The 15,101-nt window shown below is 45.2% G+C and overlaps 1 protein-coding gene across 2 annotated transcripts in view; it reads right to left on the minus strand.

The window, feature by feature from the left end:
- The window catches only part of myo1g (myosin IG), a 37,259-nt gene that overhangs the window by 12,680 nt on the left and 9,478 nt on the right, over positions 1–15,101 (minus strand). The window contains exons 12-20 of one of the 2 annotated variants that reach the window (XM_076754796.1): positions 14,663–14,733; positions 11,127–11,201; positions 10,828–10,960; positions 8,119–8,285; positions 7,510–7,717; positions 6,665–6,888; positions 5,885–6,029; positions 3,748–3,852; positions 2,965–3,078 (exon numbers count right to left, since the gene is read on the minus strand). In XM_076754796.1, coding sequence (XP_076610911.1) covers positions 2,965–3,078; positions 3,748–3,852; positions 5,885–6,029; positions 6,665–6,888; positions 7,510–7,717; positions 8,119–8,285; positions 10,828–10,960; positions 11,127–11,201; positions 14,663–14,733 — 1,242 coding nt within the window. The remainder of the gene's footprint in view (positions 1–2,964; positions 3,079–3,747; positions 3,853–5,884; positions 6,030–6,664; positions 6,889–7,509; positions 7,718–8,118; positions 8,286–10,827; positions 10,961–11,126; positions 11,202–14,662; positions 14,734–15,101) is intronic. The other variant, XM_076754797.1, reaches the window with a different exon arrangement.

The following is a 15,101-nucleotide window of genomic DNA, read 5'->3' on the forward strand; positions in this document are numbered from 1 at the left end:
GGAACACCGTCACGGCCGGATTCTGGTACAACCTGTCCCTCCAGTGACGGGGACACCGCAGTTATTCAGCAGTGATCAGTCATTCACCGCATTTACAAAACTGACCTTATGGAAAAGGAGCGTGGGACTCCCATGACCTCAGCATACGTCAGATCAAACCAGCTGATCAATACAAAACAGATTTTACAGCTGCAACTATTTTCATTACTGATTTTCTAAAGTAACGGCTTAGTCGAGGCTTAGTTGATGATACTGAATTTATAATTAAAGGCAAAAGAGAAAAATCCTCAAATTTGAGAAGCTCCTCTTCCACAGTCTGTTGATGCAAACAGGCTTGAACCTTTACTTTTTATCAGAGGACCAGACTGTTCTGATGCAGTTGTTCATCCTCTGCTCTAAGCTGAGGAAGTGCTCCGACTGTGACTCAGACTGGAACAGTGTCTACGGGAGAAATGGAGAAGACTTTAACATCCCACTTAACAGCCCACTTTGCAGCTCCACATGATTAATCAATGATCAAAGCTGTCAATCAGCCGAATACTTCAGCAGCAGCAGTTGTTATGTCAGGATGTGGTTTTTACAAAGATGGTGGTTGAGTCATTGAGTTCAGTGTTTGGAGTGACTTTGTTATGAAGCAAGAAAACCGCTGAGGAGCCATCACAATCGCACCGTCTGCTGTGATGGTCTGCGACCTGAGTGACGCTGACGGTCAAACCTGACCCCTCTGTGCTGAAGAGTCTGCTGACACAGTGTGAGGACAGAGCTGCGCCGCTTCTTTCCTGCTCTATTCTCTCTTTCTGACCTGGATAAGACTCATTCCCCTCAGTCTGAGCAGCAGAGCTTAATGGCATCAGCTATCTTTAGCCGCTCCGCTGCTGCATAATGATGGTTTTTAACCCTCTGGCATGTTTTGAGCTCTCTTTCGCTCGCTAAAACCACTGCTGGACGTCCAGCTGTGCTGACTCATTATGAGGTATGTAGGTGTTGTTGGTCTTTACACAAAGCTTCAGTGAATTTACATTGTGCATACAGCAGAGAACAAATCTATACCAGTGCAACACTCCATTAGTGGTTCACCTAAACCTGCCAGTCAGTGATGGATTATGACTCCAAAATGCCATAAAATACAGAAGATACGTGAATATGACAGAAATGTCTTAAAGTAAACAAATGCACGTCTGCTGGCATAATATCATGAATTCATCCATCATATTTTCAGGTTCAGGTTCAAGTCAATCAGCTACAAACAGTAAACAGCTACAGTCAGCTCACAGGGTTAGAGTAAAATATGGCTAGCATGCTATCACTGATAAAATCTGACATACTGTAAATTAAAAATTGGACAAAATCTAGAAATAGAAATACTTTCTGTTGAACTCTTCCTCGCTGTCTTCCTCACTGTCTACAGGTCCCTTCGCAACATCCTGTTTCATTTGGAAACACATCAAACTGTGGAAACTCAAAGCTATTTCAAGGGACCTTGAAGCGTCACATTAAATAAAGCCATCATGTACTGCTTCGACATAAACACGCAACATATACACACACACAAACACACACATAAACACACACTGACTGACCAACACACCCTCTGCAGCGTTCGCCCTCCAAAACAGATCAAAAGCCCTCCGAGTTGAAAGGAGACGACGTCCTCTTACTGTGAGTCCTCTTATTGCTCTTGTGCTTCCCTCACTTATTGATGGATGGCAGTGACCAAGGTCAACCCTGATGGAAGTGTGTGTGTGTGTGTGTGTGTGTGTGTGTGTGTGTGTGTGCGTGTGGGTGGAGGGCACAGAGTGTACAATTGAGAGGACACAGTAAAAAGTAAAGGACAGCTGGGATAAAGTAGAAGGGGCCTGACCCACATTGCTGGTAGCTGTTAGGAAGTGGAGCTGCTTCTCAGTGCTGCACAGTGTGTGTGTGTGTGTGTGTGTGTGTGTGTGTGTGTGTGTGTGTGTGTGAGTGTGTCGGTGCCTTTGCTTCTGTTTTAGTTTGAGGTTCATGATCTAACAGTTTACTTTAGGGTTAAGACCTGGTTTTAGGGATAAAAGATTAGTTTACTGCTCATGGAGGACAGTGCCTGACCCTCGAGCTCATATCAGTACAAGAGCACTTCCTCTTTTGTGAATGAAGCCAGACACAAGTTGTAGTTGCCGCATGAGTTTGACCAAACAGCCAACTCGGCTCCTGAAGTGCCTGGAAGTACCACCCCTCCTGGCAGGGACCTCTGCCACCTGGAACTATCTGACGGGGGCTAAATTTAGCCCACGGTTCCTCCGGTTAAAGAGGCAGGTTTAGTTCCTGAGTTCCACAAAAGATTCTTGGCACCCTGGAAAAGTTCATGCAGTGGAAACTCTAATAGAGTTTTTCAGATGTGGTTGTTTACCAGGCAGGAAAACAACCACAACCGCAAAAAGACTGTGTGAGGGAAATGTCAGATCCAGTGTTTCTGAGGGTTGACCTACATTAGGGACCAGCAGTCAGAGTATCTCTGTGTTTTGTTTGTTGAAGTCATTTTCATTTTTCACTTTGATCAACAAAACCCAGAAGAAACCGACTCAGCTGCAGTGTGATAGGCCGTAGCTTCATGCCTCTACTCCGCTGAATCTTAATTGTTTTTGTCCCAAAGCTGCTAAAAACACAAGAAAGTGCTACACGATTGCATCTGGGGCACCTATTCCTCCACTGCACCGAGCAAAGGCAGCATAAATCCAACCTCTGAGGACATCGTTGACCTCGCTCGAGGATGCGACTCCATCCTGCTCTGCTGGCTGAGGACTGAATGTGGAGAGGAACAAACTAAAGCAGCCACACTCGTAGTGATGAAGGAAAATGTCGCCCTAATTGAACAGTATGGGTCTCATACTACATGTGTGGAGCTCTGCGGCTTTAGATTAAGCCCGGAGTGTGATTATGCGTCTGTGAGTGAATGCTGTGAGTGTGCATCCCCGTGTGAGTACTTACAGCGTCTAAAGGAAGCCTCTTCAAAACCCTGTTCTGTTTCTTCGGCTCTAATTTGTAGACGTACTTGTCTGTGACGAGCAGGCCTCGGTCGGTGCTTTTGTTGAATCTATTCACCTGAGAGAGCAGAGGAGGGAAAGGCAGAAGAAGAAAAGGATAAAGCTTCACTTTTGCATATTTTTATGTTCTGTAAAGAGCCTTTTCTTGCGGGATCTTTTGGGTTATCACTGCTCGCAATTCCAAAACAGATTTTCCTTGAGGAGCTGCAACAGACGCGAAACAAAACAAACACAGGACCTGGCGGGTTTGTCAGCGCTGGAGGTCGTTTTAATTCACTTCATCACAGCCCACATATCTTCAATAAAGCTAAAGCCGCATGCAGAACTTAGAGGAAGCCCTCTCTCTACAATCCCTGATAAGGAAAATATGGCTACTATTATCCACAGGGAGATGATAAGAGCAAGTTCAGCGTGAGGTTAAATAATAATCTTCTTAAAGGTTGAGAAAATTGTAGGAGTGAATTCGTAGTTCAGTTCCTTTCATGATTAATCCTCTGATTATTTTTTATCTCATTTCTTTATATTCCTGTCTGAGAGGGCTGTGTTCACCGTCAGAACATGAAATCTTGAAAGAGGAGCTGACACAAAAGGGGGGTGGGGGGGTGGAACAGAGAACACTGAGTGAGAAAAGGCATCCCAAAAGCTGAGAGGAAGCAACAAAGGAGAGAGACTCCTCGTACAAAACAGCCATTTTTGTTTCACCGTGTTCTTTTCCCACGTTCTGTACCTTCCTACAGAAGCCGGAGAAGAGGACCTGGCTGTACTCGTCTCTGTTCTTCAGCTCCTTGGAAACACGGATGAAGCCGGAGCTGGTCTGAGGGCAGTCTCGCACCTGCACAAACGAGAGGCCAGAGTTATTACGAGAAGCCAGCTGATGCCGCCGGCGACGGCGCGGAGACGTATGGGAATGTATCTCGTCGTGAGTCGTAAAACTCTGGGTGACCTCTTTCAGCCTCTTTCGGGCCTTTTTATCGCTTTAATTCCATAAGCAGCAGATCAAAGCTCGGGGCCTCGGGCTGCTGTTACCAGACACGGTGTTTGACGTTAAAGAGGGACAGGGAGGCTGATGCTGGAGCTCAACTGCCTGATGAGAAATACAGTCAGAGGGAGCGAAGAAGGAAATCTGAAACTGTGCTCAAGTCTCCCTCTTATAGAGAGGAGCCATCATAATAATGCCTTTACGTTTATGCCATCAAGAACTAATCTGCATTACTTAACGTGTACTGGGTTAAACGCCAGTGAGTTCTGAAAGTGGTTAAAAGATGCATTCGAACAGAATACCAGAATTAACGATGACGTTTTAAGTGTGCCTCCAAATTTGTTTCGACAGTTTGTGGGAGATCACTTCCTGTTTCAACATTAAGATTGCCTCCCCCACACAAAGCCAGCTCCATAAAGAAATGGTTCGGTGTGAAAGAACTTGACCTCGATGCTATACAACACCTTTAGGAAAACTGGAACGAGCCAGGCTTTATCTCCTAACATCAGTGACTGACCTCATGAATGGGAACAAATCCCGGCGTCCACCCGGCAAAGTCTTGTTAAACCAGAATATTAATGTGTTTGGAGCAAGATGTTAAACAATTTTGCTACATGTCACAGCTGCATTAAGAAGAATTATAAACCATAGACCCACAGAGCATGCTCAGCAGAGTGCCTCTTCACACATTAATCATACATTCTAGACAAGTTTTATTGCAATTGGATTGAATTTATTGATTTCTAATAATACAAAAAGCCTCTAGTCCTGATGAGCTCACACTCCAGCAACATCCCAGCACTGTATTCTCAGATGAGCCTGAATTCTACATAATAAAATGCATCTGCTGAATCTTGCTGAAGGTTTCTGAGAACGCGTGACACACACTAACTGGTCTTACACTTGATCTAAAGCAGCGTCAGTCACATACAGGTCACGATTCAGGCTGACTGCATGCCGCATTACATGCACTTATCTTTAGGTCTCTGTGCAATTAACAACAATCACGTGAGGCCAGAGCCCCGAAGGAGGGCAGCGAGTCACGGGCCGTCTGACAGGCTAACGAGGGGAGTGACTCAGGACTCTGCAGCAGCCGTGCTCACGCTCCCTGAAGCCGTCTTTCAAGCCTCAGGCCACCAAACACCCTCAGATTAGCTGGTAAATGAGCCGACTGTGGGATTCATTAAGGAAAGGCTGTGTTCACAAGCGCCATCCTCCCTGAGTCATGTTGTTTACTGTGAGGCTCGTCACATGCGCCACATACATTCACAACAACAGATGATTTTCTGTGATCCCATACACTGCTGGTCATTCACGTCTCGTTAACTGTGATAAATCCAAGTGAAAAATTCTGCCAGCTGATGGATTTCCCCCGTAATTTTCTTGAAAGGAATAAGGATTTTGTTGTGTGGATCGTCACACTGGGCTGTTAGTGCTCGGAAATGAGGTCCTCTTGTGGTGATGACTGCTTAGAAAATGCACTCGGTGACAGAGAGTGAAGAGAAAAACGAGGACAAGTCACAAGACCTCTGTTGAGTGCATTCGCAGAAAAACTACTTGAAACAGAAGGTTAAAAGTGTTTAAAAGTGTTTGTGCGGCACAGAGGATTTGTATCATTTCATAAACAACAATTAGAAAGCCTGCATGCATCAAAGAGTAAAAAGCTGCTTTCCCTCATTATTGACCTTAAAAATATCCTGCTATCGAGTTAAAGGTATGTTGTGATCTGCACTTACAAAGCAGGTACAGAGACGTGGTCGATGTGGTCATAATAGGGTTAAATTTTACTAAAATCAACTATTTTCACATAGTTGAGTTCATAGATGGAAGTCATGAGTACCCAGACTGCACTTTGCTTTTGTTTTTGTTCATGTGTGAGTCTTACGTTGGCCAGGTAGTCCCTCTCCCAGGCTCGGCCGACTCCCCAGTCTTTTCTCTCTCCGCTCAGAGCAGTCAGAGCCGCCACTTTGGCCCGAACCTCCAGCATGTCAGACGGAGGGATGTTCTTCACGATCTGCCTCGCCCACCACCTGACAACAAGGGATGAGAACAAGACAGCATGTCACGTGGGCGGAGTAATACATCAAAGGTGCAATAGAAAACAATACAGTGGGAGGAACAGCTTCATGATTAGGTCATGAGGGATAAAAATAAACTTCATCTGCAGCACCAGAACACATCCTTTGCTGATCTATAACACTCCGCTCAGATAACATGTTATTCTGCAGGATTTACTAAATCTGCCAGGGAGGCAAATTATTTGTCTTGTTTTCAATGCAGATCCGTGTTTTAGAGTTAGGTGAGGAGACCGACAGCACGAATTATGTGCTGGACTATATCCTGGCCAAGCACAGTGACTCCCTGGAGTCTCAACATTTAGCTTTCGGCAGAGCCAGGCTAGCAGTTTCTCCCTCTTTACAGTCTTAATGCTAAGCTAAGCTAAGCTAACTAGCTGCTGGCAGTAGCTTCATATTTACTGTACAAAATGTCAAACTATTCCTTCAAAGCATTTAAGTGTCATTTGTTTTCTTTATTCATTTATTTATTCATTTATTCTTATTCCTGATTTCTGACAGTTTGTTTAAAGTCAAATTTGGCTTACAGCTTAAACTTTTACATACTTGTTACTGTTTTGGTGTATGAGTTTCACTTTATGGGATCTGACCTGCGATGGAGCATGACTGTGATGGTGTGAAACTGGGACAGAGCTGCAGGCGGGGTCGGCCACTCCACGCTCTTTCCATAGTCGGCCATAGTTCGTACATTAGCAAACCTCCTCTCCACCTCCCAGAAGTGTGCCTTCACTTTGTAGCGCTTATAGCAGCCCATGATGGCATAGATGGCCCTCATCCGCCGGCACCTCGTACGAGCTAGAGCCCCACGCCACACCTGTGAGTTTCAGAGAAAGAAGGCGTGTTAGAGACAGAAAGCGAGAGAGGAGAAAGGAGAGAGTCCCACTGAGCTGGAGACAAACTTGTGCTCCAGTTAAAGAACCACACTTCTCTGCAGAGTCATCAAAGTAGGTCAGGAGAAAGAGAAAGGAGAAGCGTATTTCATTGAGCGAGTGAGGTAATTGACTTTAATGTAACTGTGCTCTGGATCTCATTAATTATCCCAATTATTGTTACAGGAAATTAGGATTCAAGCTGGCAGATGAATTTCAGTCAAACATAACCAGGAGCCACATATTCATGAGGCTGAGGCAAACTGCAGCCTCCCCTTTGAAACCCAGAGGCCTGCGTTTGAAACTGGAGAAGATAATGTTGTGGGTGATTAACTGTAATCACATGATCCGAGCTGCCTGTGACATTAAATTAGGTCTCTCTGTCAATTACTTGGATTATTTAGATCAATAAATCCTCATCAAAATACGAGCACGTCCTTAATAATAACAGCCGTACAGCTCTGACATTTTACACTTCAAACTATGCTGAGGCTGTGGATGAATACTAAAAGGGACAACGATGACAACACGAACGCGAGTGATGCAGTAAAACTAATATGGCTGACCTTCTGCAGGAAGAGCACCAGGATGGGGATGAGGGCGGTTCTCTCCTGCTCTAAAGTGAAGAGAGATCGCGGCGTTCTGACAAAAAGCTTGGTGTGTCCGTACGCCACGTCGTCCTGGAACCCGTGCTGGGTGACGATGGTCTCCACGGCCTCTCTGTCCGAGGCCATCAGGTGGTGCGGCCAGGTGTACTCACACGTCATTTTATAGCTGCACAACGTTGAGCAGGAAACTCAAGATTAGATAGAAAAGTAGTCTGGCTTTACTTGATTTTGCCTCTCTAAAGTCTCTGCTTTTCAGAGTTTAATGGAGACTGTTCCATCCAACACTCATCGCCACTGTTAAATGCAACTTGGGAAATTCACTACCTTCAGCTCATTTTAAGTAAGATAATGTTAACTTTAGCAGTTTTAAGTAGGATTTCATCACAGAGGCAACTGCTGGAGTACTTGGGATAGTGTGCCACATTTTTCATCCCTGGTGTTCCACTCAGCTGTTGAAGTAGTACAAAAAGAAGAGCTTTTTTCTCAACTTCCTCACAGAGAAGTTTACAAAAGGAGGAGTTGAAACACTGAAGAAGTCTTGCTTCATAGAGCCTCTTGTTCTCTTACCGCTGCAGGAAGCGAGCATAGGGCTGCCTGTAGGCAAAGCCTGCCCTGCGCACCATCACATTCTCCAGCAGGCCGAGGTAGGCCACCTGGTGCTGGCAGCGAGCGTCGTCAAATAACACCGGAGACTTCATCTCGTTGGGCTTCACGCATCGCACATAGTAAGGCTCCTGAAAGACAAAAGACATGCAGGTAACTCCTCGGCTGACTGTGCTCCAGTGTTGGGCTGCAGGACTGAGAGAGATCACAGGGATCATCTTTCAACCAGAGAGCACCGAATGCCTCTTTTTATTTACTGTACAACATCTTTGTGAACCCGGCAGGGATCGATGAAGCATCACATCATCACTTTACTGTAAGTGGACTGTGCATCAGTTTACAGAAAGACATTCAGTAATGCTGCAAGGAAGGATGCAATGAAACACCTCAGATACAGTGAAAGTCCTGCCGTGGCGCTGACACGGGATTTCCAACACTTTGACTGACTGCGTGTTTGTTTGACTGAGGCAATGTTTTTTCTGAACATTTTGTTTTATCACCTGCACAGACTTGTATTTGCCTTTGAGTTTTGCCTGTTTTCAACAGTGTTTTCATCACCGCTGTGTTCATCACTGCACAAGTAAATAAATTACACTCAGCTTGTAAACTATGACACAGCTACAGCCGAGCCGTAAAACTGGCAAACTGAGGTCACTGACCCTAATCAGACTTGCAGAATATTTCAACAGACGCCACAATGAGCAGCTGAGCCTCATAACACATGCAGCACATCCACTTATTAACAGCACATTTAACTGCACATTACGACTTTGAAGGCGACAGAGCCTCCAGTGTGGAGTTATGGCTGGACGCCTGCACCTTGACAAAGATCTCGGAGGGACATGAGACGCTGCAACAGAACACAGCCTGCTGTGTTTTCACTGTCTCTCACTCTCTGTCTATGAAAGATGAACGAGGCAGAACAAAGTGAGCGCTTTCTGTGCGCTCCCCAACACCGTCGTCCATCATATCAATGATGCATGTGCATGTGTGCCCCCAGTTTCAACTTCAGCACAGGTTTAAGAAAAGAGTCAGCTAATGGAGATGGGAGCGAATGAAGAGTGCAGACTGGGCACAGGTGCTTCTGTATGGCAGCTCAAGAAAACATCCGCTCTTTCAACGTGACCTGAAGTAAAAAAAAACAGTTGTCAGGGGAGTTTCCTTTCATTTTACCACAGCCACACCGAGACGAGACGCTACAGCAGCCTGACAGCAGGCCATCCCAAAATAACAGCAGGAAATGTCAGACTTCAGTCAGCCAGATGAGGCCAGGAGAGGTGAGCAGCACATTTTCGTGGTCCACCACTACCTCCCCCCCTCACCACCTTCCCAGCTCCACATGCAGTCAGACAGGATGAGGACGGGCGACCTACAAAAACTTCCTCTCCGACACAAAGAGTACGTTGCTATGTGTGCATGTTGGGAGGCTGTGCGCTGCTTCTCGCTCCATATTTGCTGTGAATAGTGACAAACTGTCCTTCCAAAAGAGGCATCGCACAGACACATTGACAGCCTCAGAATAGCCTGTGACTCATACAGGCCTTACAGGGACCAGAAGAGCCCAGACTGGTGCACAGCATCCTCCTGATAACGACATCAATGTAAACTGGGGGAATATTTATGATGGCACCAAATGCTAACTGCAACATGGAAATCTGATCATATAATCAGGCCTCCAGTGACATCAGTTCTTCTGTCTTAGCGTCTAAAAATGATTATGCCATAGAAATGTCTAATCTTTGTGCGAACGACAAAACTTGTTGTAACTACAGAACAGAGCATCAAACCAGGCCAAACTGCAGTGACTGCACTCTGAGCAGCCAACGAAACAGCTAATGCAATGCAACTAAATCAAGCAGGTGAGATATCCAAAGCTAGCCTAAAGCTACAAAGACATTTTATTTCCTTACTGATTTTTCTTTCCTAGCTCTTTTCTGGAATTAGAAATATTACTTTTGATGAATCTCGGTCATTCAGTTTGCTGTGTCACATAACTCAGTGAGGCAGAAGCTAAATGCAGTAATGACAGAAGAAAAAAACTGTTGAACTCTGAGTAGTTTAGCTGAACTCAGTAACAGTGGAGCTAACTAGAAGGCTGTATCTAATGTTAGCTAGCTGGAGAGACAGCATGCTACCTTTGGTGAAAGCTAATTATAAACATATTTACATTAGAGATGTGTTCAATTCCTATGAACTATAGACTGTAAATAATCAAAACTAAGTTTATTTTCTTGAATGAGACAGTTTAAACAGACACAAAAGCAGAAAAATATATTCCGTTAGTGGATACTGTATTTGCCCCTCGTACTGTACACGTGTTTATTATTATTATTATTAATTTGATTATCTAAAGAACACATCTCCTTTTGTTAGGTATTATGTAAGTTTTATGGCAATGTTTTTTTTGGGGGCACAATAATGAGCCTATAAAGGCAGAAAGTGAAGCATTACAACCCTTCTGTTACACAGTTTTCCAGCCAGCCTGAAAACTTCAAAACCTTCTCTCTCAACACTCTCACAACTCTCTCAGCTTCTGTGGTAACTGCTCTCTGCCTTTGTAGGGCAGAGTTGTTTGGCTTTACTTTATACTTTAATCAGTCTGAAAACTATGCCATCCACTCGGGCTCCCAGCGGAAGAGAACAGGAAGTCAGTCTTAGCCTAAAACCACTGACCTTGCAGGCCAGTTTATCCACCAGGGCCACAATGGAGTTCTTGAAGAGGGTGGCTGCGGTCAGAGGTCGCTTGGTGACCTCTGTGATGCTCAGATGACCATCTGGCCACATCTCCTTCAGGACTGGGTTGGCACTACGAGCGAGAGAAAGAAAAGGGGGCAAAGAGTGAAGAAAGGGCATCAGTAACTGGGCTGGCAGAGGTGTGAGGAAACTCATTTATACACTTAACCCAGTTACTGAACTGTGAGGAGCATCATGATGTTGGAAAAGACTGTGAGAGCGAAGACTGTGTTTGGCACCTGTTGTACATGAGACGCTTGAAATCTTGGAAAAGCATGTCCTTGTTTTTGTCCAAAAACCCCTCGACGGAATATCTGCCATAGAAACAGAGAGAGAAAGTGAGAGAAATCAAGAGTAATTGGCCGAAAGTAGCTCATGAGAAGGAGGGCCGACGAGCGCTGGGAGTGAAGCAGTGTGTCAGAAACAGAGTCAACATGTTAAAATTACAGACAGAAAGTAGAACAGTTCAAACAGTCACTGACGGGGTCACTATCATCACCCGTTTACAGGCTCCAGCTCCAGATGATTCACAATCCTCAGGCTGCAGGATCAGAACAACAGTCGTGCCGCTTAGACGATTTACAAATGAGGAACATGGTCGAATTCCCACCACGGCTCACGTTTTGGACAAAAACACTGAACTGTCTGCAAAATAATCTGTCTGCCTTTTTTTGAACCGCTCAGTCGGTTTCGGGAGGCATCAGAGGGAGGTCACGGGCGCACTGTAAGGCACAGTTACATAAGCCCTCCAGCCCCGGGGTAAGAGCCTGCTGTAGTGTAAGCGTTGCCTTAGATAAACCTCTCCCTCTCCTTTCACCCTCACATTGTAGCAGTAACTTGCACAGTGTGGATGCTTGGCTTAAAAAAATGCATTCAAAAGTCCGACATTGCACTGACGTATTATCAGCCAAATGTACTTAAAATGCCAAAACAAAAAGTGCTCAGCAGAAAAATGGCCACTGTGAGTGATGTATTATTGCGTATTACATTATGAGACTGTTAATACTGATGCAAAAAATGTGTGCGCAGCGTTTTACTGTTGTAGCAGAGAAACCTTTAACTACTTGATATACAGTTAGGTAGTTTAATCCAGTGGTTCCCAAACTTGGGCTCCAGCCCCGAACAGGGTGAAGATCAATTTCTCTCCTGGCTCAACAGTTATTTAAATGAAACCATGTGAGATGTTTAGAGGGGAAGATCACTCTGTGGTGCAACTGTAAACAACTCAAAGGCTGACGGGTTCGGAAAATATCAACTTAAATATACATACACTGATGTAGTGGAGTAAAAAAAGTACATTATCTCCCTCTGGAATGTAGCAGACTAGAAATACACAGCAGCATACAGTACTTCAGTAAATGTACTTAGTTACTTTCCATCACTGCAGTAACTCACACCGTCTTCCACACACACATTATTCTCATCCTTCCCTCTCTAACACACACACACACACACAAACACAGCATGTCACATGTCGCCTGCGTGGCCCTGTTTGTCACTGTGTCCTAGGCTGTCACATCTGGAGGCAAAGAAGCAGAGGCTGGCTATGACAGATGTGTCCCCTCGGCTCATGGGTGCCGAAAACCACCTGACCGGATCCCGGGAAGCTCGCCGGAGAGAGACAGAGTGTGAAAGGAGAAGAGAGAGCAGTCAGAAGGCACAATAACAAGCCACAACAGTCATCCACAAGGACGGGACAGTGCTGGGACAGGACAGACAGGAGAGGACGTGCTGAGATAAAGGCTCTCCAGAGGCGAGAGAGTGATTTAGAGGAAAGTATATTTAAGTATGAAGGTCAAGGCTGGTGCAAGGAGAGGGCTGTGTTGTACAAGGGTAGAGGGAGCACGCAACGAGAGAGCCGGGCGGCAAAGATGGGACGTTTCTTGCAATATAAAGTTGTGCAGTAAGGGAATATGATGTATCTTATGGCTGCTCAAAGTGCTGCATGTGCAGGCTGAAATACTGCAGGGAATTAGGATGTGGATGGCAAAGTGAGCCAGGTGAGAGGTGCAGTATGGAAGGAGGAGGAGAAAAGGAGGAAACAGGATGAGGAACGAGGAGGAGGAGGAGCTGGAGGAGGAGGGAGCGAAGTAGGTCAAAGCTTGTCATAGCGGTGGTTCGGTGAGAGCGGCGGGGGAGGGGGAGGGCCGGCGGGTGACGAGGACGAGGGTATATTTAGCCGGAGTCAGGATAGACTCAGATGAGGTGGGATGTGACGGGGACGATGGGGGGCCAGCGCCACCAGGGAGCAATAGACGAGGGGTGACAGCTCGGCCGGAGCGACCCCGACGCGGTCCTGAGCCGCGCTGAGGCAGGGTGACGGGGACACGCAGGGACGGGGACAGCCATCTGCCATCACCACTGCAGCTCTCTCACACATGCTCTTATCCAGCCTGTCATGTTACTGCTGGAGGTGGGGGAATGGGACTAAGAGTCTTTACTCAAGTGGTGCACTTAAAGCTCCACAAAACTTCAGAAACATATGTAATTCTGTATAATATTAAATATATGTCACAAAGTAAGCAACAATCATTTGTTTGGAGGACAAAACAAGACATTTGAAGGTGTTTTGGGGAACTGTTAAGAGCACTGCTTGCGTTACACAAACCAAACGATTAATTTATCGAAACTAACGAACGAAATGAAAGCCCTATTTAACGACGTACAACAGCAAAATACTGTTTATACATTAATGCAGTAGCAATAATAATAATATAATAATAACACAACCCTCACAAAGGACATTTTCACCTTTGATACTGTAACACTTTCCTAGTAACACCTCTGTATTTTACTTGAGTAGTAGCCAGGCAGAAAAACGGTGCTGTAATTGTGTGTGAGAGCTATCTTGCGCCTCAGAGATGGATGAAATTGCTGTGTGTTTCGGTGTGTGTTCGACATCGTGTTAGCCTGGATTTCCCCGAGTCAAAGAACCTCTACTCCACTTCTCCTTGATTACTGTTGCTCCATCTCGCAGAGCCAAAATTGTCTCATCAGCTTGCTGCATCCCCCCCCCCCCCCCCCCCCCGCACCTCCTTTCGTGTTCCCTTGACATATTAATGTCCGTCCTCTCGCTAGATTGAGGGCAGTACACGTGAGCGGTGGGGATCTTCTGGAACCAAAGGCACGATGGGTGACTGCTGGCCAGGGGCCTCATCTGGCCACTGTGACGTTTAAATCCAGTGAACACATTAAGGAAGTGGAGCAGTGATGGAGAAGGAATCTGAACAAACAGTTTGATCTCTGGTCTGTGAATCGTGAACCAAACCACCACTAATAAAAACATGAAAACAACAAAATATGAAAGTACTGTACTTTCAGAATAGGAGTTAAAAATATCTAATATGCATATATCAGTTTTATAGCGTGGAAGGGTGATTTGTTATGAAATTAATCTCATATATTCTGTTCTAGGGTTTCAAAAACATGCACGGATGACCACTGATTCTGTAAAACTTCATGCCTGTCCTCTCCCTGTCTCCACATCAGCACGTGGGTTGTGCGTGTCTGTGTCTGCACGTCTGGCTGCGCAGGTGAGCGAATGCACTTTATGTAGGCAGGTGAGGAGTTTCATCACGTGTTTTCACATCGAAGAGATGTACAGTGTATGCTTATCTTACAATTTACATGCACGTTTGCGTTGTTGGGGTAAATGACAACATTGAGCAACTACATTTTCCCTTTGTATACCAGCAACACACACGGTCAGTATTATAGTTTGAACGTATGGCTTACACTGACTGCAGCAAAGTGTGTAAATGTGTGAGCGACTCACGTGACGTCTCCGGCATAGTGGCGAATACGAAAGTGTTTCTGAAAGTCCATGGTTTTGTCTGTGGGGCTGAGCTGGAAATGAAGGGGAGACACTGTGAGTGCAGAGCAAACAGTCAAAAAAATCAGTTTTTCTCATTGAATGTATATAGGAAACATTTACAGTGCAGTCAGTTTAAAGAGGAGGGAATGACGGCTGCAGTCTGGTGTTTGAAAAGCATCTTATGATGTTTACAACATGTCTAAAGGCGAAACATTGGAGAAACTCTGCTCTCTACTGACTGCAATGCAAAACTGCACCTGTATTATGGTAAGTGAAGCTACACTGAAGTATGGAGTGAGCCTCATTTTAAATAAAAAAATAAACCAAACCATGGACATTTTTTGAGAGGAAACGCTTAAATTTCACATATTTTTTACTGTATAATCTCATTTTTCATTGA

Source organism: Chaetodon auriga, chromosome 17 (assembly GCF_051107435.1).
Source record: "Chaetodon auriga isolate fChaAug3 chromosome 17, fChaAug3.hap1, whole genome shotgun sequence".
NCBI lineage: Eukaryota > Metazoa > Chordata > Actinopteri > Chaetodontiformes > Chaetodontidae > Chaetodon > Chaetodon auriga.